Genomic DNA, 21,373 nt, shown 5'->3' on the forward strand with positions numbered 1-21,373 from the left:
TAAAAATAAGTTCAATCCTATTTATTAAAGTCAAAACCGATTATAAAAAATCTAAATCTGATGACAAATGCATCATATGTCAATGAAAATTTATTTTAAACTACTATGATCCAATTAATCGTGGTAAATTAAACCTATTTCAATGAGATTTGACCAAGGACAAGTCAAAAACACATCGATCTCAATTGGCCATGCTGGATTCGATCTTGCCAAACTTTGTGTTAATAGGTTGAAACTTGAAAATGTAACTTTAATTTAAAGGTAACTTATATTTTTATATTTCTTTCTTAACAAATATCAAACCTTTTATTTTTTTTAGTAAATATTTCATAATATTGTAATCAACTCTAATTATTTTTGGTTCACTGTATTCGTTTGAAATTGTTCCAAATAAGAAACTATTTTTCTGCTTCAGTTAAATAAATTTGCTTTTATTTTTTTAAAAGTAATAAAAATGAATATTTTACTTATTAGTTGATACAGATTCTTCCTAATTAAATAATAAGATTCGAATCCTCCTTATAACAAGTCAAAAAAAAAATTTGAGAGAAGTGGATTGCTAAAAAAACCAAAACAATTGGGCCTGAGCAAGAGAAAAACAGAAAATAGTTTTTTTCTTTTTCTGCTCATAAAGGTATAATAATATCTTTGGGTCACAAAGTATGTAACCTTTTGCTCATGGATGATTTTCCAGACAATATCTTAAAACTACAACAAAAAAAAGTCGGTATATACAGGCCATGAAGTGAGAATTTAAGATATGATTTTATTCAGGTTTAATATTTAGCCTTTTGGAAGTTACCTAACTGCAAATCTGCTGTCTCCTACCACTATGCAATTTGCATTTTCCCACATCTCTGCATGGTCCATCATGGTTCCAGAGCAATGGTGACTTCTTAGATCTATGCGACTGAGTATAACTGAACTGAGGCCTGGAGTCTTTTGAAACCCCTTACTTACCATGGTCATCCTCATCTTTTCAGCCTTTTCCCATCTGTCTGAAGCTGCGTAAATATTTGACAGCAGCACATAATGTGAATTATGTGCCAACCTGCCAACCTCTTGCATCACCTGCTCTACCATGTTCGTATCCAGATGAACCCGGCAAGCTCCAAGTAGAGCCCCCCAAACTACATCATTTGGTTTCATTGGCATTCTCTTGATTAAATCAAAAGCTTCTTTCAATCTTCCAGCACGACCCAGAAGATCTACCAAGCAACCATAATGTTTGACGCTTGGTACCAACCCATACTTCTCCATCTTGGAAAATATATCTAATCCAGCATCTACAAATCCCCCATGTGCGCAAGCTGATAGAAGAGAAAGGAAAGTGATCTCATCCGGCATCTCATTCGACTGTTCCATTCTTCTAAAATACTCAAGAGCCTCACTGCTTTGTCCATGAAGAGCAAAACCAGAGATCATAGAATTCCAGCAGGCACTTGTCCTACGACTCATTCCTTCAAAGATCAATCTTGCATGAGCTAAATCCCCACACTTGGCATACATATCCAATAATGCATTCAAAACAAACTGATTAACTACTATTCCCTTCTCCTTAATAAGATAATGGATTTCTTTTCCAACATCTAATTCACCTAACTGTGCACAAGCAGATAAAATACTTGTGATAGTAACTTCATCAGGTTCAAAACCTTCACTTTGCATTTTCCTGAACATTTCCAAAGCTTTCTCACAAAACCCGTTTTGTGCATAACCTGAAATCAAGGAATTCCAGTTCACCAAATTCCTAACAGGGATTCTATCAAAAATGTTTCTTGCTTCTTTTACATCACCTCTCTTGCAATACCCAGAAATCATTGATGACCAAACATAGAAATTTTTTTCAGGCATCATTTCAAAAAGTTCCCTTGCAGCCTCTAATTCTCCATTTGCAGTGTACCCATCAACCATCACTGTCCAAGTCACCACATTCCTCAGCTCTAATGGAACTTTATCAAAAAAACGCCTGGCTTTTAAAGTATCTCCATTCTTTGCAAACCCATTAATCATCTCAATCCAAGTCACTGAATTTCTTCCAACTAATATATTTTCAAATAAATCCAATGCAGATTTTGTATCCCCATTTTTCAAATACCCACCAATCATCGCGTTCCACGTCACCACATTTCTTTCAGGCATTTCATCAAACACCTTCCGGGAATCAATCAAATTGCCGCATTTCGAATACATATTTAGCAATGACGAGGCAGTATGTAAATCAAAGGCTACCCCAGCTTTGATTGATTCTGCATGCAAAGATTTCCCAAAAGGTTGGGTTGAGGCAGAAGCACAAGCCTTGAAAATCAAAGGAACCAGGACTAAAATGTAGAGTCCTTTTTGGCGTATTTGGGTGTACAATGAAAGCACTTGTTTGGGAGTTCCTCGAGAAAGGCGGTTTCTTATGATGTAAGACCAACTGGGTTGATTTGGGTTCGAATTGTTTTTGCCTATTGTTTCTGTAATTTTGATGGTTTGTTGTGGAAGGTCATTTGGAATTTGTTGTGGGTTTTGAGGCAAGTTTGCCGTTCTCATGTCCCATAGTTTTGACTGTCATTGGAGGGAGATTTGTCACTTTTGAGCAGAAAGAAGAAAGCTTTATCAAAATTCCATCTACGACAATCTTTAATGCTACTTGTAGTATTAAATACGAAATGCTTACTCTTCCTGTAAGACATAGTTTAATTTAGGCTAATGATAGAAAGCTGTTGTCATCTTCTTTATATGTGAAAATTTGTTAGTTTTTTGCATGAAAGTGAAGAATCCTAATATAATAATACTAATATTGATAATAAGTTACATGATTAATCACAAAAAAATAAAAAGAGGAAGATAGGAATGTTAGAAAATTGGGAAATAAATGAAAATAAAATAAAACAAGTAAGAACACTAAATAGTTTTAGGCGTGCTATCACTATCATTAAAGATAATTTTCACCCCTTCAGAATATAAAACTCGGTGCAAAAAGACTATAGCAGTTATCTTTAAAGATTCAACAGACCTTTTTTTATAGTTTGCACAAACTATTAAGAGATGATATAAACAACAGAAAGAACGAACCCAACTGAGAAGGTAAGGAAACAAAGAAAATATGTTGAAAATAGAGAACAGAAGATGAGAGGCTTTTGGTGTTTTGTGAATGAGGTAGGGAAACTGCATTTATAGGCAGGGAATAAAGTAAACGTTGCACCAAATCAGGGAGCTAAGAAAAAGCCTGCACCAAATAAAGTGAACGTTGCACCAAATCAAAGAATAAAGAAAAAGCCTCAAGGAGTCAGAGAAAAAACTTGGTTAGCATGTATACTTAGTTAGGTATACGTTGTAGCAAAATTAGGAGAGTCATTAGCATGGTAAAGTACTTAGTCAGATAGACGTTGGAGCAAAACCAGGAGAATTAAGCAAGCATGATAAAGTTTGAGTCTGATTCAATCAAAGTCTGAAAGAGGTTAAAAAATTAAAGTCAAGGTACAAAATTCACTTGGGCCTACGTGTATATTCACACGCAATGGGGGAATTTGAAATTTCTCAAGGTCTAACCCAATCTTATGTGTATGCAAACCCACTCATTTTCTTTGCTTACAACAAACTTATAATGGGTTTTCATATATAAGGCATTCACCTATCTTGTATCTTGGCAATGTGGGATATTTTAACCTTATGAAATATACTATTTTCCAACAATCTCTCACATATTTCAAAAAGTTTCATAGAAAGTTTTGCTGGTTCAAATTTCACTTGAGTGCAATGCATCATGAATGGTGCTTTTTAAGCTATGAACCATCCTTAGAAAGAATGAAACATAAGTCACAGAATTTTGGTGAAATTTGTAACTTATATGAACCAAAATTCTTTATGTGAAATATAGTTTTTCATCAATCACATTACACCCCCATAAATTCTGCTATTCAATGTGATTTTGCGCGAATAGGCCATGCACGTGCTTGGTTATTCATAAGTGTTCTAGAAAATTTGTCATAATTCTCATAGGAATAGCCCCACTTCACACTTATATAGGTTGATTCCATCAAGTGTTTACTGCAGTATAATACACTACCCATAAGGGCTATGGAATGCATTAAGAGTTTAACTCAACCTCTCTTACATTGCAGTTTTGAACTATTCACACACAATAAATGGGAGAATAATTTTAATAGTGTATTAATTTATCAACAAATAACTTGTTATTACCCATAAGAACCTAATTCATGGGATCTCTAATCACATAGGTTGGGTTACTATTATTTGTTGATTTCTTCAATTGACTCAAGTCTCATTCCCTTCGATGTAGTATTAATTAATTTTCTTCCCAAGGGTTTAGTCAAAAGATCAGCTTAATTCAACTCTAACTTCACATAATCAATAGATATAATTTCATCTCTAAGCAACTGCTTTACTACATCGTGTCTCAAACGAATGTGTTTATTTTTACCATTGAAAGTTTTATTCTTTGCAATGGCTATTGCCGCTTGGCAATCACAATGCATAGACACAGAAGGTGTTGGTTTCATTCCCAACGAAATATCTGCTAAGAGGTATCTCAGGCACTCAATCTCATTGCCATCCAACTCTAAAACTACAAATTCTAACTCCATTGTAGATTTAGCAATTATTGTTTGTTTGACTGATTTTCTAGTTATAGCACCCTTACCAAGGGTGAATACATAACTACTTATGGATTTTGTCTCATTTGAATTAAAGATCCAGTTAGCATCACTGTATCCTTCTAATATAGTGGGAAATCTATTATATAAAATACCATAGTTTATGGTACCTTTCAAATATTTCATCATTCTGCTCAAGGCAGTCCAATGATCTCGATTGGGACTTTGTGTATATCTGCTTAATCTACATACAACATAAGCTATATTTAGTTGAGTATAATTCATCAAATGCAGCAAACTCCCAATAATCTGTACATACGTAGACTGAGCTACACTATCACCTCTATATTTCTTTAATTGGATGTTACTATCATAAGGAGTACTCACATATGTGATATCAAAATGTATAAACTCTTTAAGTGACTTCTCAACTTAATGCTCTTGTGTTAGCATTAAGCCACTATCATTTCTTATTAGTTTAATACCCAAAATAACATTGGCTTCTCCAAGATCTTTCATATCAAATTTGGAAGCCAAGAAACATTTTGTTTTATTGACCACATCAATGCATGTACCAAAAATAAACATATCATCAACATATAAGCTAATAATCACACATTCATTATCAACAATTTTTGTGTACACAAATTTATCAACTCCAACAGTAGAAAATCCATTACTAACAAGAACTTTATCAAATTTTTCATGCCATTATTTTGGTGCTTGTTTCAAGCCATTTAATATTTAGTCAATTAACAAACTTTGTTTTCTTGACTAGGAAGAACACATCCCTCAGGTTGTGCCATATAAATTTCTTCTTCTAAATCACCATTTAAAAAAGTGATTTTTACATCCATTTGATGAACAACAAGTTTGTAAATTGAAGCTAAGGCAAATAAAACACGAATAGATGAAATTCTTGATACTAAAGCAAAAGTATCAAAATAGTCAATATTTTGTTTTTGAGTAAACCCCATTGCAACTAGTCTAGCTTTGTGTTTATCAATTGAACCATTAGAATTAAATTTTCTTTTAAAAATCCATTTGCAACCAATTGGTTTGGCTCCAAGTGGCAAATCAACCAATTCTCAGATTTGATTTTATAAAATCGAATCAATCTCATTTTGTATGGCTTTTTTCCAAAATGGACTTTCTTTAAAAGAAATTGCATCAGTATAAGTTAAAGGATCATTATCTAAAAGATAAGTATAAAAATAATTACCAAAAGAAATTTCTTTCCTTGGTTTTTTACTTCTTCTCAAATCAGCATTTTGTATTTCAAAATCATTTTTACTAAAAGGTGTATGAGAAATTGTATCAGTTCTTTATGGAAAAATATGCTCAAAAAATTCAACATTTTTGTTTCAACAATTGTGTTATAATCAAGAACATCACTTTTTAATACAAGAAATCTATATGCAACACTATATTCAGCATAACCAATAAACAAGCAATTAAATGTCTTAGAACCAATTTTTCTTTTATTAAATTCAGGAAGCATTACTTTAGCAAGACACCCCCACACTTTCAAATATTTTAAGTTAAGAGAATAACCTTTCCATAATTCATAAGATGTCCTACTAGTTTCTTATAAGAAATTATATTTTAAATATGACATGCAAATAATAAAGCTTCACTCCACAAATTTCATGTACATTAAAACTAATAAGCATAGGGTTCATCATTTCTTTTAATGTTTTATTTTTCCTTTCAGCTACATCATTTGATTCAAGAAAATATGGAGGAGTAATTTCATAAATTATTCTTTTCTTTTCACATATATCATTAATCGGTATATATTCACGCTATCTATCTGATCTAACTCTTTTTATTTTTTTTATTCAGTTGATTTTCTACCTTAGCTTTAGATTTAATAAACATGTCAAAAGCTTTATCTTTATGCCTAAGAAATTAAACTTTAGTAAATCTAGAATAATCATCAATAAATGTAACATAGTATTACTCAGCATCTCTAGTCAATTTGGTTTAGATTTCCAAAGTCAGTATGAATTAAACTTAATACTTCAGATTCTCTATTTACTAAAATACAAGTTTTCTTAGTTGGTTTTGTTTCAGTACATATCTCGTACTTATTAAAGCATCCATTTTTAATAATAGAAATTAAACCAAGTGATTACTTTTTTCGAATGTAGGGAATGCTAACTTGTCCTAGTCTACCATGCCCTAAATCAATAAAGTCAATCATGTAAGCAGAAGAACTGGCATTTTCATTCAAAATATTGAAAATGTTAAGTACTAAGAGTCCCTGATTACAATAACCTTTACTTACAAACACATTTTTTTTGTCATTACAATCTTATCAGATTTGAATGACACTTTCACCCCAACCTTGCCCAATAAGGCCATAGACACTAGGTTTACCCTTATATTGGGAACATGAATAATATCATTCAGAGCTAAGGTCTTGCCAGATATGAGCTTAAGAAGGACTTTCCCTTTACCAAGAACTTGAACAGTTTGAGAATCACCAAGGTATATTATCTATTCTCCTTCTCCTATTGGAGTTAGGAGGTAAAGGCATTTCTGTTAATAAAAATATGCCTAGTAGCTCCTGAGTCTACCACCCATTCCTTCACACTGGCCACCATATTGGCTTGTGAAATGATTGCAACAATTACATCATTAGATTCATCTAATTTAACCAAGTTGACTCTTGGATTAATAGGTTTGTTATTTCCCTTTACTCTCTTCTTGTATTGTGTTGCATGATGCCTTGGCTTTCCATAAACAAAACAATTACCCTTCTTTTTAAAAGTGGGATGAGAAACTTTGGGTTTATTGTCAGGTTTATAAGAGTACCTTTGTTGACGTTGGGTTCTGCCTTGAATCAGATTGGCTTCAGTTGTAACTTTTTTTGCTTTGGAGGCCTTAATCTCTCTTCAGGTTGTGTCTTCAATGATGATGTGCATAATCAATTTTGAAAGTGACAATTGTTTTTCTTTGTGCTTCAATTGTTGCTTGTAGCCATTCCATGATTCTAACAGCTTCTCAATCAGCAATACAGCAACGAACTATTCTTACAAGTTGATTTTTTCAACATTCAAGTCATCCACTAGCTTGTCGTATTCATTGATCTAACTTTTAATGTCCTTGTCATTTGTCATCTTCCAATGATAAAAGTTGCCAATCATTAACTTATGTTTCCCAACATCTTCAGCAATGTATTTGGCAATCATTGACTTCCATATTTGCTTTGCTTCTTTGTAGGGATTATATACATCAAACAACTCATTAGAAAGTGTGCTAATGATTGTATGCCTGCATACCTTATTTGCGTGAATCCATGGTTCCAGCATCTTGACATCATTTGGCTTGGAATCAATTAACGCAAAAGCCGCCCCATGAACATCAAGGATTGAAAAAATCCTTTCTTGCCATCTTTTGAAGTTTTTGCCATCAAAGTCTTCTATTTTGAAAATATCTAAAAATGATTTGGCATATGAAACCAAAGGCATAAAAGGAACAGTCAACGAAATGGGAGCCATGGTGGAACCATTAACAGTGATGGTGGCAATAGAGACAAAGGCAACAACATTATCAACGTGGGAATTCATTATCCTTAAGATTGTTAGAAAATTAGAAAATAAATGAAAATAAAATAAAGCAAGTAAGAACACTAGGTAGTCTGAGGCGTGGTATCACAGTCCTTAAGGATAATTTTTGCCCCTTCAAAGTATAAAACTCGGTGCAAAAGGATTGTAACAGTTATCCTCTAAGATTCAACAGATTTTTCCTTATAGTTTGTATAAACTATTAAGGGATGACAAAAACAGCAGAAAGAAAGAACCTAACTGGGAAGGAAAGGAAGTAGAGAAAATATGTTGAAAATAGAGAAAGGCAGATAAGAGGCTTTTGGTGTTTTGTGAGTGAAGTAGAGAGGCTATATTTATAGGCAGGGAATGAAGTGAATGTTGCATCAAATAAAGTGAATGTTGTACCAAATCAGGGAGTTGAGGAAAAACCTCAAGGAGTTAAAGAAAAAACTTGGTCAACATGTATACTTAGTTAGGTATACGTTATAGCAAAATTAAGAGAGTCATTAACATGGTAGAGTACTTAGTCAGATAAAGGTTGGAGCAAAATCAGGAGAGTTAGGCAAGCATGATAGAGTTTAAGTTTGATTCAATCAAAGTTTGAAAAAAGTTAAAAATTTAAAGCTAAGGTACAAAATTCACTTGGGCCTAGCCCACGTGTATATTCGGGTGCAAGGGGGGGAAAATTTGAAATTTCTCAAGGTATGGCCCAATCTTATGTGTGCGCGAGCCCACTCATTTTTCTTTACTTACAACAAGCCCATAATGGGTTTTTATATATAAGGCATTCACCTCTTTTGTATCTTAGCAATGTGAGATGTTTAAACCTTATGAAATACACTATTTTCCAGTAAGGAATTCAATGGCAAAGAGATGGTTGTATTTACTAATACAGTAAAGGCTCTTGATTTCAAAGCAATTTGCACAAGAAGGGTACATAAACAAGAAAGATGAAAGAATCATCTCAAGGTAAAGGCATGGGTGGTTTCCAATTATGAAACTCTACTAAATCTCTATTCACAATAGTCCCATTATGAAGCCAGAATGTCTCAGTTGATTGGTGGAATACCCTGACTTTCCTCTGGAGTTCCCACAAGATCCCATGCATTGCTGAACATGGTTCTATCTCTGGGGCATAAGTCCATAAGCACTTCACTTGTCTACCACGAGCTATCATACCCACTATAACTTCATCTACAAAGAAGCAAAATGAAAAAGAATGAAAAGTTGAAACATTGGAGATAACAAGGCAAGGGAATGGTGAATCAACCAACCTGGAATAGATTCAAGGTACTCTAGAAGTTGGGGACCTATCCGAGTAGCTGGCCATTTTATTGTTATCTGAGTGTAGTCAATTACATTTTGAAAAGGCAATTCTATTTGATCTGATATGATAACTGGAACACATTCCTATGCAACAAATATCATTTAGACTGTATTTAGAATTGGAACAAAACAAATAGAGATAGGGAGTGGGAGTGGGAGTGAGGACAGACCACAAAGAAAGATTCATAGAAGCGCAACGTCCATGATGATAATCCACGAGGAATTAGGCAAAATTTGGCATTGCGTAGGTGTTCAAAATACTCCAGCTTGAACAACTTGTCAGGGGGATCATGCTTCAAATCTGGAGCCTCCAACTGTTTGGGAAAAAATGCAATAAAACTGAATCATTTCTTCTATAAAATATATATAATAATGACTCCTATGCCTTGAAGTTGAGATGGCCGAGTTGGTCTAAGGCGCCAGATTAAGGTTCTGGTCCGAAAGGGCGTGGGTTCAAATCCCACTCTCAACATCGGCTTTTGGCCTTTCCTTTCATAAATGAAATAGTAAGTCTATTAACTGGAGACCACACCTTACCTTATCTGGATACTGTCTCGCCAGCTCTATTAACTGAAGACGCCCTTTCAATCCTTGTGCACGTCCTAAATAATTTGCCAAGTAATTTCGCTTTGATAAAGGTAAAGGCTCAACCAGGGCAGCACCATTTTTAGTCATCTCATCATGGACATTGCCAGGAATGATGATATCTTTCCATGTATGGAAGGAGCTTGAGTTTTTATTATCAGTTCGATCTCCCTGCATTAGCACATCAAATTCAAACATTCTTAAGCAACTTTGCGAGTTCTAATAAATTTATTCAGAATAATCATAAATGCATATGCCAAACCAAGCAAGCATCGTACCTCTGGAGTAAGAAATATTGAACGGTTTAAGAATGTTTTCCAAGATGTGAAAAAGTGAGCTCCATTACCACTGCATCAAGTGAAAAGCAGATATATATATGCATTTGTAGAGGTGAGGAAATATTGTAAACTCTTAATTCAAATGCAATTGAATACGTAAAACTCTTGTTCAAATACAATTAATTCTGAGTAATTATGTTATATTGAGTTCTACCATCAAGTTTCCCTCATTTAGCTAAGGCCTACATATGCCTTATAGTGACAGCAGAAATATGATCCAGCAATCAGGATCAAGCCTCACTTGCAGGTTGAAAGTTTCGATGCGCAGCTTCCTATTCAGTAGCTTAGAAGATAGAAAGCCACAATTATGTCCTGTTTATGGCTTATCAATTAACCAAATCTGTATAAAGACTAAAAGGATGACATCAAATTGACATCTCGATTTCATACAACTTTCCTGCAGAAAATCTGAGGACCAACGATCCATATTCATACCTTGGGAAGACAAATATGTGGTCACGACCCCCAGATCGCCTAAAATATGGCATTTGACTTAAGACCTGAAAAACAACACTTCAGAATGGTCATTCTAGAGTAAGGACTTGGGTCAAGTAATTAGACATTTAACTGAATACAAACAAAGACATGCAAACCAAAAGAATGTAAGTACTGTTAGCTAGCCATGAACTGAATTGATCTTACCTCAACATAGGTCTGGTTTATCTCTTCTTCTGTAAGACCTTCCAGCATATGAACACATTTAACATATGCTGGCACAAAGAAGAAATCTGCTTCCTCTTTCTTTCTCGTCCGAAATCTTGAGCTCAACAGCAATCTGTGTATTTTAACCTACAAATTACAGCGACCTCTTTATTACTAATTAAGATCAATACCGATTGCGGCATTGTTACTAATTTTAGCAGTAGTTAGCGCTTGGCATGTAACTTTGGATACCTGAGTGCCCCACTGGCCTTGATAGCAAATATCAACGTCGACGACACCTTCTTTCCCATACATCAATGGCTTCAATCCGTCAATCTCGTTCTCATCATAAACGTAAATCTTGAGGGAGAGGTGAGACCCATATCCTCTCTCTGGCCAGGAAGGATATCCACCATTGAAGTGCGCCAACTTTCTATGTGAGCGGTCCTGATTGAATATCGAGCACTGACTATTGTTGTGTAGAGCTGAAGGAAGATGGTCCCAGAGCCGGTTGATGAAGAGGGTGGCAACGATGAGAAGCAGGGCGCCTATCTGATGGGTGTTGGTGCACGGCGTCCCATGGTGCCAGATTCTTTTTGTTCTATGGTAGGAATTCAAGGTTCCCATAGAGAACCAAATTAAACATGCAATGCTTGGAAAGGAAGAAGAACACAAAATATAGGAATTTATGAATGGCTTGTCAATTGTCATTCCATCATTATTTAATACTCAAAAGACCTGTGAATTAACAGTTTTAAATGCCGTAATAATTCTTCGGAAAGTGATGGGTCACATATGTGATTGTGGCATGGGAACTCGAAGAAGAAGCCCGCCCGGAAAACATTCATTGACAAAACAGCAGCATATATATTTAGTTAAACAAAATGCAACAGCATTCAGAAGAATCCAGAATGAACACTAATGCAGCCCCGTGAAACATCAATTGCTTTGTTATCAAATTTACAGCCAGTGGAAGATTGCGAGGAAGAGGAATTCGCTGCCCTCCTGTCCTCTTCTCTCTTCTCTGAATTCTGGATGTTTCAATGCTTGGGAAGAAGACAAAAACACACAAAACAGAACACACGTGTGATTATGAAGGGGAAGCACGGGAGAGTGGAGTGGATCGCACTCAACATCTTTGCCACCTGGAATTCGGAGAGAATAACAGAATAAAAAGAGATGACGTTCGCAGTGCCCTTTGATCAACCAATTCGTAAAAGAAGCAAAGCAAGCATTGAGCCAGAACTAATGGCACCATTAATTCAATCGGTTGATTATGAAACATATAGAAATGTGTCAGACCCATCATTGTATGAGATTGAAGCATTTGCAAGGAGAGGTGAGCGAAGCATGTTTATGGCAAGTCATAACATGTCAATTTAGCTGAGTTCTGGTGCTATTATTCCTAGTTTGCATCGTGGAAAAGTCAAAATTCCATATGCGAATCATGGGTGACGTGCATTTTCAATAATCAATTATGCTCATGATTTCTGTGCATGCAATCCTAATTGCAAAACTCAAGCTATAAATTTCGATTAAATGCAGAAAGGATGATAATGATGAGGGATGGAGTTAAACTCTTTACTGTACCCGTGCACTAGCAATCATAAGCTGAAAGATTTTTTGTTGCTGAAGACAATGTCATCTGCCTGCAGCATTCCTCATATTTCAACATTCACGATGAATGAAATTCAGGACTTCTCGAGGAAAACTTATACATGTTCACATTTAGGTTGCGTTTTGTTTTTTAAGTAAGATTTTTTTGAAAAACATTTTCAGGACATAATGACGGTTGGATGACTGAAAATGAAATCTTAAGAAAAATTGTTTTATGGGTCAAAGTGTAAAATACTCGTTGACAGGGGCAGAGCTAAAGCATTTTTAAAGGAGGGACAAACAAAAAGAGACATTAAACAATCAAATAGAACTTTATATATAATTCAATCATCACTCATCTAAAGATTAAATAAAATTTACAAAACATTTGACATATAAAAAAATACACATTAATAGTAATGATGATGTCATATATATATATATATGACTGAATGGAATAAGGAAATGAGTCTCTCTCACTCGCTGCGCACAAGAGTGGAAGAAAAAATAATTTTTCAAATTCAAATAAATTGTCTCTATACCTTGTGTGTTCTAGCTCTCATTTTATTTTCTATTTGCCTCTTAAATTACTAATTAACATAGTAAATTATCGGGTTGAACTACTGAAATATAATATGTTATGATAAGCTATTAAGTTAGAGTGTTAAGATATAATATGTTATGATAGGTTTACATTTATATTAAAACTTAATGCATCTGGATTACTAGACTCACTTTTATATTTTTTAAATTTGATAGACTTAGCATATTAGTTTAGAATTTATTTGCTAGGCTTAACTAGCAATATGCTAATTACAATGACTCTAATTTTATCAAACAGTTTGAAGAATAAAAATATTTTGAGAGCCATTAAATATATGTAATAAATAAAATTGTATTGAAAGAAATACAATCATTTCGTTTTATCAATTTGTATATATATCCTTATTACTTAAATTTTACAACATACATGATAAAACGCATTGGTTATTCTGAATAAAAAATAATATATTGATGAAATTTTAAGCAACAGTGCAACACTGCATTTTATATTTGAGAATTACATAATAATTTATTTATTTTTAAAGATTAAAATCATAAAAATAAAATCTCCATAATAGAAAAAAAAAATATAACAAGTAAAAAATAGAATCTACATATGATGTAATAAAAAAGAAAAGAAAAAGAATACGATTGATGGTTCATAGAAATTTGTAAAAAAAAATCTATAGAGATTTAGAATAAATGAATAAATAGAATAAAAATAAATAAATAAATATAAATAATAATATAATTGAAAGGAAAAACAAAAAAAAACTTTAAAATTGAGTCATGCATATGAAATTATTTTGTTATTCTTTATATGTATTAATTATTAAATAAAAAACTATTTTAGGAGAGCCATTAAGAAAATTTATTAAAAAATTTAAAAATTTTATATAACATGTAAAAAAAATTTTAAATTTTGGAGGCCCATCACATAAGGAGGCTCCGCCTGTGCTCGTTGAGGCGTAAGACAATTTCCATCACCTTTAAAAAAAAACCTTCTTGCTCTAAAGCCCTAAATCTTTAGCTCTGTCACCCCTAGTCTCTAACATAGTTTGAACATCTATTTTTATTTCTTTCAAAATTATAAAGTTTCAAAATGATATCCTTTTATTTCATTCAAAATAATAAAATATTGTGACTTGAAAGTCTCAAATCGATTAAATATCCACCTTTTATTTCCTTAAAATTAATAAAATCTCAAAATGGTGTCCTTTTATTTTCTTCAAAATAATAAAACACTTACACGCTGAGGTTAAATACTTTCAAACGATGATTTAAATAATGAAAAATGTTTTCAATAATTTATCCAAAGAACAAAAAAATATATTTTACATAGAAAGGACTTATTTTAGGTTTTCAAACGTACTACTAAAATGATGTTACATGCTGTATTTTTCAAGCCTCACACGTGTATTTAAAAGAGGTGTGGCCGGGTTTTCACATTGTGCTCAGAAAGTGGCCCTCATTTATCCCTAACCAGTTCTTGTAAAACTCTCCCCATCAACCGGCCTGTTTCCAACCACCATTCTCTTTGGTGTTGATATTAAGTTGTGATGGTTTTGCGTGCTCCACCTTAACGTTTCTGTAGCCACCTAGTTGGGGACGGGAGACTGTTTAGTTTTCTCTTTATTTTCTCATCAGTCGATATCAAGTTAAAAGTTTTTAGACATTGAAGTTAGATAATACGTCTCTTTCATGGGCCAAAACGAAAGAATCTCGTTTCCAAAATCAGAGAGTCCCTCGGCACACGAGACACGGCCTTGATTGCCTTGGCTAAGGGTCCATTGGTCTCTAAGCCTAAGTGGAATAGATTCACTTTGGTCAAATAGACAATTAGGAAAGCCTATCTTATATATGTTACGAGAGATCTAAGGGTTGGACGTGAAAGAGGGTTAACGGGATGAACTAATTTATGAAATAGGATATCCTTTATTACGTAATTTAAAATATTTGTCTATGAAAAAACAAAATTATATTAGTAATTCTGTAAATAATAAATTATAGAATAAAGAAATCAAAATTGTTAATATATATATATATATATTTTGGATTTAAGGAAAGAAATTCAAACCCTATTTTTTAAACATGAAATTATACACTAAGCAATGAATCAAAATGTTAATAAATTTAAAAGATTAACAGCTTACAGATTTCTTAGACAAATAATAATAGAAAGAAAGAAGTCAAATAATATATATGGTTCACAAACGGTAAAGCTTACAACTTGCAACTTGGCTAGAACCTCCAAATTTAGATAGTGAGAATGTAACATCTCAAGCTGATTCATCCGCCTGGTTTTGTCTTAGGCCAGCTGGTAAGCTCATGCAAGCTCGACAAAATAGGCTGAAAAACTTTAACACTTGTATGGACTCCACTACTCCACGACAAATAAACAATAGCAATTAACATCGTTGAGATGCAAGGACCATTTAGATTTATCTGCTAAATCAGAAAGCCAAATTTCTCTTCTCTACTCAAGTCAAGTTACTGTCATGAGAGCTTCACTACAATATTACAGCGATGATGCAATCATTTAATGTGTCAGGACTCTATGTGGCTTCCAATGGCTGTGTTGTTTCTTTCCTAAATTATTTTTTGCATCAATATTTTCTTTGTTCTTGTTTGGTTTCCTTAAATAGAATAATTACCTATGGAAAATTTTTTTCATAAGCTTAATAACTATGCTAATTACAGATACATAAAGCTACGTTTCGTTAACAATTATACAGCACTCTCTAGTTATACCTGTATTAGCTATGTAAAATGATTAGTTGAACAGGAAGAACTCAACTGTTTTTGTCGAAATTAACACCTATCAATTAAGAAATCTAGTTGCTCATTTAATTGCTCTTTGCCCCGAATTCTTCATGATCGCTCAAGAAACTCCCACCAGTATCAAAAATTGAAGTTCATTTCTTCGTAATTAACTCCCATCAGGCCCCTCATGGATAAATTCCTTGAACTAGGCCTTTGGGCATACAAAGTACACAATCTGCCTTAATTTATATACCCTACAATGGCATACCTACTATATCAGCTAGCTTCATAATTTCCAGTGAACTGATCAATTAACAGCACTGCAAACTCGCCGAATCTCTCCTTGTGAGCCAGTTTTCACCCCAATGTTTCCCATCTTCACCATTGCTTTAGCAAAATCCGCATTAAAAGATGGCCTTGTTCCAGAACCATTAGAGCTGATATAAGAGTCAAGTATTTGCCTGGTCTCTCTGTCATCGTAGAGCCTAGCATCGGATGCTATCACAGCGGTTCCATCTCTGATATTGCGCAAGATATGGACATCGAATACATTTTGAGTCGCCCAATCAAGAGGTATTCGGACATTGACATCTCCATTTAAGGGGCAATGAGCTTTGAGCTGTGGTAGGAAGCGAGGGTTAATTGCTGGATCAGAGCCTCCCCCTGGGGTGAAGTTGTAGAGTCTATGTTGCATGAAGAAACAGGCTGTAAGCCCAATTGTATGCGCACCTGAAATACAACTCATCTCTAAGTATATATGAGTTTCAGGTCCTCGAAAAACATTACCAAAATCGAAATTATAATCATATTGAATTTATGGATTAGGCCATTAGGCACATACCACCACTTAAAAGAACAAGGTCTTTATCAGAAAGACCCTTTGCCCTAAATTTGGATTTGAGAACATGGATTGAATCATCAACATCAGGCAAGTTTTCAGCCAGGGACATCCTTGAGAGCCGTCCATCTCTGCGGCCGGTTGGAACATCATAAAATGGCCCCTTAACCTGCACAAAACAGGTTGCAGCACGCAATAGAGCATAGAAGATGTAAACCAAGAAAAGCGTTTTACAAATGTAACTTACCAAGGATACAGCATCTCTCGCAGCTAAAGCCACGATGTCTGCGCAAGAAACAACTCCAGGGCACAGATTTTCCAACCGTGCTTTGGCGCTCTCTATGATGTCAAAACCTTGCACTCCCAAGTTTCCTCGTGCTTTTAACTCACCATCCGCAACATTTTTTATCAGAATCGACCCATCACAGCCCTGAAATTAAATAACATCAACAATAAAGAAATCATTGAGATTGTTTATATGTGTGTTTGCAGGGAGAAGAACAGAGAGAGAAGGGGAGAGAGAGACTTCAACAAAGCAGTCATGGAACTGAAGCCTTAGCAATAATGCAGCATTCCTAAGACTGTCAGCCACTGCTTTCTGAACAACTTTGTGGATGATAGATTCAGCAGTGGGACATGTTTTTGAGTAGAAGCCAACTCCTAGTTGCCCTTGGGAAACACCTAAAATGTTAGGAAGAATAAGCAAAGCCCAAATCAGGGCAACTAGAGTGTGTTTGTGCATTTTGGAAGTCAGAAATGTCATTGAACAAGTGAGTGGAGGGGAACTTAGGACTAATACTTAGAGAAGAAAGGAAAGAGTGTTTTGGAAGAGATGGCTTAATTACCAGTTATGATCTCTTGAATATGGAGGTTGAACTTTATGTCCCCTTTGCTTGTCTACTTGTATGCCACGGCCACCTTTTTCCATTTCCATTTTCCAATAATTGGAATTAACTTGACTACTCGTACTATCAAGGTGCTTTTTCTCGTCTAGATTTAACAAAGGGAAAGACACAGGAAATTGTTGTCGTGGGCGTAAAGAACTCATTACATATCATCAAGTTATGATATGCCATACGTATTGTTTACCCTAAATCTTTTTGATTAACTTGGCTGCATAGGTTATGCACTATGTTATTAACTTGGCTGCATAGGTTATGCGCTATGTTACATCATGTGTTAGAATTTAAACAAAAATTACTATATTTTTCTTTTTAATCGAGTATGATTGTAGTTCTAATAAAAATGACATCATGTTTTGATCTGGCATAATAGTTGGCATTTTGATAGTAGGTGCAATTGTAGACTTGTAGGTCACTTACAAGGGGCTTTCTTAGATTGATAATTGAATTTAAACAAAAATTACTATTCCTTTTATGATATTGTATTGGCATAATATTCAAAAAAATTCTTTAATTATTTAAGAAAATTTAAATTAACCATTATTCTTCTATTACATTCAATCAAATCTTTATATTTTTATATTAAGTTAAATAAACCTTTATAAAAAATAATTGACTAATTAATAGTAATCAAAATATCACTTGTCATTTTATATTCATATGACATTTGCATGACGTTAATATAGAGTATGAACAATATTATACAAACATATTATCATGTCACGTCATCATCTATTATCATATTTCAGTATGTCACGCTAACATCACATCAGCACCACATAAAATGATAAGTGACATTTTAATTAAGTTAATCATTAATTATAAAAATTTATTTGATTCAAAATAAAAGTATAAGAGTTTAATTGAATGTAATAAAAGAATAAAGATTTATTTAAAATTTTTAAATATTTTAGAGATTTTTTTTAAATATTATGCCTATTTCATTTATATAAACACCCAGCAGCTCGTGCATCACGCCAACTAAAATCAGCCTTATTAAAAGAAGAAAGCAAAAAAAACACTTGACCTTTTGACTCAATAAATAAACAAATATATATATATATATATATATATATATATATGTACACTCAAAAAGTAAACTTAAATTCACCCTTTTCTTTATCGAGAAATAAAAAAAGAAAATAAAATGAAAAAAATTTATAGACATAAATATTAATATAAATGGTGCATAAGAGTCCCCGCATTTTACTTCTTAACTTTTTTTTTTTTGTTTGTTTTGCACATTCACCTCTCATTTTTTCCCTTTAATATTGGACAAAAATTATACCCGCCCCTTGGTTTGTTTCAAGTGATAAAATGGGACAAGTGGGTATTTAAATTTTTATGGAAAAAAAAAATTGGAGCATAACTTTTTAAATGAAGAATACATGCACCTATCACTAAGATTACCTATTCGTTTGAACTATGTATCACAATTGAACAACACCTATTTGATTAACAACGATATCTTAGCCACCATTAACCAAATCAAGTCCTACGATTTTTACTTGACATTGGAAATGGTTTGGTTATATAATGCATGCAGTATACAAACAACGAAAGAAAACGAGAATAAAGCATTTATAGCTTTTAGACATGTTCAACATCTCAATTCTTTTATTTACCTTGAATTTTTCTTAAGAAAAGTAATTAAGGCTTTATTTTGTTACCTTTTTTCCCCAAACAAAATCTTTATTGATCTTAAAAGGATTTAGAAACCCTTTTAGCATAAACTTGTCTTAGTCGTAATGCACTAACTTTTTCTTCTTTCAAGATTCAGGAACTGGCAAAGACAAAGAAACGCTTCCTTTCCTTTCCTTTACAATTTTCTCTGACGTTATTAGATTTGGTGGGGAGTAATGGTTACAAGTTAGCTTTGGATGTTTATACTTTTATCAGATAACACGTCTTCTACTCTTCCTTCCTTCTTCTAATTTCTCCTTGTCTTTTTCCTTTTCTTTTATGAGTTCATGAGATAAGTGAAAAAGCCTTTTCAGCCTTTCAATCCTTACCTAGTTGGCTAAACCTCTTCTCAACATTAAAGTTGATGAGCATCATGGTAAAGAGTGCAAAGCAAGAGAAATAAATGGTTGACCAAGGAAACTGGATTTGCTTATTTTGGATATGGCTATTACTAGCTTCCAAATCCATTGTAGTCTCACGTTTTTGCCTTTCCCAACATTGCTTTCTTTATATCAAAACTTTCTCAAATTCTACTAAATATAATATAATATATATATATATATAACATATTACTTAAAAAAATAGATTTTCCAAAAAATATATATATATTACTTAAAAAATCGTTATATTATTCATGAAAATTAAAATAAATATTTATTTTTTATTTTTTTTGATTAAATTCTTATATTTTTATTTTAAGTTCAAACTCAATGTAGTTAGTCAAATTGTCTCTTATTATCTATGATATGTGGTATTGACATGTCATAATAGATTATGGTACATCATAGTAGATGATAATAAAACATACTTTTCTATTATGATAAGATAGTCATGTAGTATTTTCATCCACCACGTCAATACCATTTGGATATAAAAATGATAAGTACTATTTTGATTAATAGTAATTAATCAAAATAAAAATATAAAAATTTGATTGAACGTAATAGAATAATAAAAATTTATTTAAATTTTCTCAAATAATTTAAAATTTTTTTAAAAATATTATGCCTAACTCAAATTCTTTCCAACAAAATAAGCTAACTGATAGCAACAATGTGGAATATAGAGCTATCGGAGTTTGCTCTCTCCTTTAGTCAGGTTAGTAAGAAAAGCCTTCATCTTTATCTTTCTATTGACATTTTTTTTAAGGGAATTTTTTTTAACCCTTAAAAATAACGTGTTTTTGTAAATAATCTTCAGGATAATTTTAACTGTTTTTAGCCACCAAAATGATTTTGGGATAAAAATGCCCTTAATGAGCCATCTTCGTTAGCGTGCACTCTCAAACAGGCGAAAAATGAGAGAAAAAAAAATATGCGAAGATTGTTTGTGCAAAATACCCATAATTTTTTTTTTTTTGCGAAGGTTGTGCAAAACAAAATAATGTTGCATGAGATGGGTTTTCAGAGATTTGGGACACGGCATTCAAATAATAGGAGAAGAGAGATATTAAATTGAACGAGGAACCGATCGTCATGAATCGAAAGCTTGGCTAATGATGTGAAACCAGAAATCCTTGATACGGTGGTAAATTGAAAGGAGAAAGATGTGAATCCAAAGCAGGAAATGGTCCTGCTATAGCAAGCCATATGTGAGATGGCTGTCTAGGCAATGGAGGCAATTCCTACCCTCCGAAAAATAGTTGCCCCCTTTGGTCCAAAGGACAACGTGTACCCACAAATGTGCAGATGAGATTGCAATCAGCCTAAAGATTTCTACAAGGCAATTCAGAAGTTAGAGTCATCTGATGATGTGAGTGAACAACTGTTAATTTTTGCGTTATATTTGAATAATTATTTTCCCTATTCGATAATGACAACATTTTATTTGTTTATTTGCAATTGTGGGCACTGGAGACGTTAGAACCCACTGCGGATGAGGCCCTCCGGGAGTATTTTATGGACCTGATGTCCCGTTATCGGAGAGCCACTAGTACGTGCCAATAGGGCACATGGAGGATTGATCGAATTGGGGCATAGGTGCGAGGCAAAAAAAGAGAACA

The 21,373-nt window shown here is 33.4% G+C and overlaps 3 protein-coding genes and 1 non-coding gene across 5 annotated transcripts; 1 reads left to right on the top strand and 3 right to left on the bottom strand.

The window, feature by feature from the left end:
* Positions 1-584: 584 nt before the first annotated feature.
* On the bottom strand, positions 585-2,674 carry LOC18592524 (Pentatricopeptide repeat (PPR-like) superfamily protein). Its single transcript, XM_007019310.3, has one exon. The coding sequence runs from the start codon at positions 2,533-2,535 to the stop codon at positions 799-801; it is 1,737 nt and encodes a 578-aa protein (XP_007019372.3). The 5' UTR covers positions 2,536-2,674; the 3' UTR covers positions 585-798.
* A 6,343-nt stretch (positions 2,675-9,017) lies between these two features.
* Positions 9,018-11,968, bottom strand: LOC18592525 (putative glucuronosyltransferase GUT1). Its single transcript, XM_007019311.3, has 8 exons — positions 11,299-11,968; positions 11,047-11,193; positions 10,840-10,904; positions 10,345-10,414; positions 10,019-10,237; positions 9,652-9,795; positions 9,430-9,565; positions 9,018-9,349 (listed from the first exon to the last, which is right to left on the bottom strand). Exons 1-8 carry the CDS (start codon positions 11,755-11,757, stop codon positions 9,120-9,122), a joined length of 1,470 nt encoding a protein of 489 aa, XP_007019373.3. The 5' UTR covers positions 11,758-11,968; the 3' UTR covers positions 9,018-9,119.
* On the top strand, positions 9,873-9,953 carry TRNAL-AAG (transfer RNA leucine (anticodon AAG)). The gene has a single exon. It is a non-coding gene; the product is annotated as a tRNA-Leu (tRNA).
* Positions 11,969-16,084: 4,116 nt separating the features above from the next.
* Positions 16,085-17,667, bottom strand: LOC18592526 (peroxidase superfamily protein). 2 transcript variants are annotated; one of them, XM_088808807.1, is made up of 4 exons: positions 17,313-17,667; positions 17,034-17,216; positions 16,790-16,955; positions 16,085-16,695 (listed from the first exon to the last, which is right to left on the bottom strand). In XM_088808807.1, the coding sequence occupies exons 1-4, from the start codon at positions 17,547-17,549 to the stop codon at positions 16,256-16,258; spliced, it is 1,026 nt and encodes a 341-aa protein (XP_088664933.1). In that variant the 5' UTR covers positions 17,550-17,667; the 3' UTR covers positions 16,085-16,255. The 2 variants fall into 2 exon arrangements, with proteins under 2 accessions (XP_088664933.1, XP_007019375.1); XM_007019313.3 differs by having other exon boundaries at positions 16,085-16,677; positions 17,313-17,666.
* Between the last annotated feature and the right edge of the window lie 3,706 nt (positions 17,668-21,373).

The sequence above is a fragment of the Theobroma cacao genome, chromosome 8, assembly GCF_053813885.1.
Source record: "Theobroma cacao isolate CCN51 chromosome 8, ASM5381388v1, whole genome shotgun sequence".
NCBI classification, from domain to species: domain Eukaryota; kingdom Viridiplantae; phylum Streptophyta; class Magnoliopsida; order Malvales; family Malvaceae; genus Theobroma; species Theobroma cacao.

What these genes read in the sequence shown, in the direction of transcription:
- LOC18592526 (XM_088808807.1), bottom strand. Translation starts at nt 17,549, where the DNA reads ATGACATTTCTGACTTCCAAAATGCACAAACACACTCTAGTTGCCCTG. An exon ending in CGAGAGATGCTGTATCCTTG is followed by an intron (nt 16,956 to 17,033) that starts GTAAGTTACATT and finishes TGTTTTGTGCAG; the next exon opens with GTTAAGGGGCCATTTTATGA. An exon ending in CCTTGTTCTTTTAAGTGGTG is followed by an intron (nt 16,696 to 16,789) that starts GTATGTGCCTAA and finishes ATATATACTTAG; the next exon opens with AGATGAGTTGTATTTCAGGT.
- LOC18592524 (XM_007019310.3), bottom strand. Translation starts at nt 2,535, where the DNA reads ATGAGAACGGCAAACTTGCCTCAAAACCCACAACAAATTCCAAATGAC.
- LOC18592525 (XM_007019311.3), bottom strand. Translation starts at nt 11,757, where the DNA reads ATGACAATTGACAAGCCATTCATAAATTCCTATATTTTGTGTTCTTCT. An exon ending in AAGGCCAGTGGGGCACTCAG is followed by an intron (nt 11,194 to 11,298) that starts GTATCCAAAGTT and finishes TGTAATTTGTAG; the next exon opens with GTTAAAATACACAGATTGCT. An exon ending in CGAGACAGTATCCAGATAAG is followed by an intron (nt 9,796 to 10,018) that starts GTAAGGTGTGGT and finishes TTTCCCAAACAG; the next exon opens with TTGGAGGCTCCAGATTTGAA.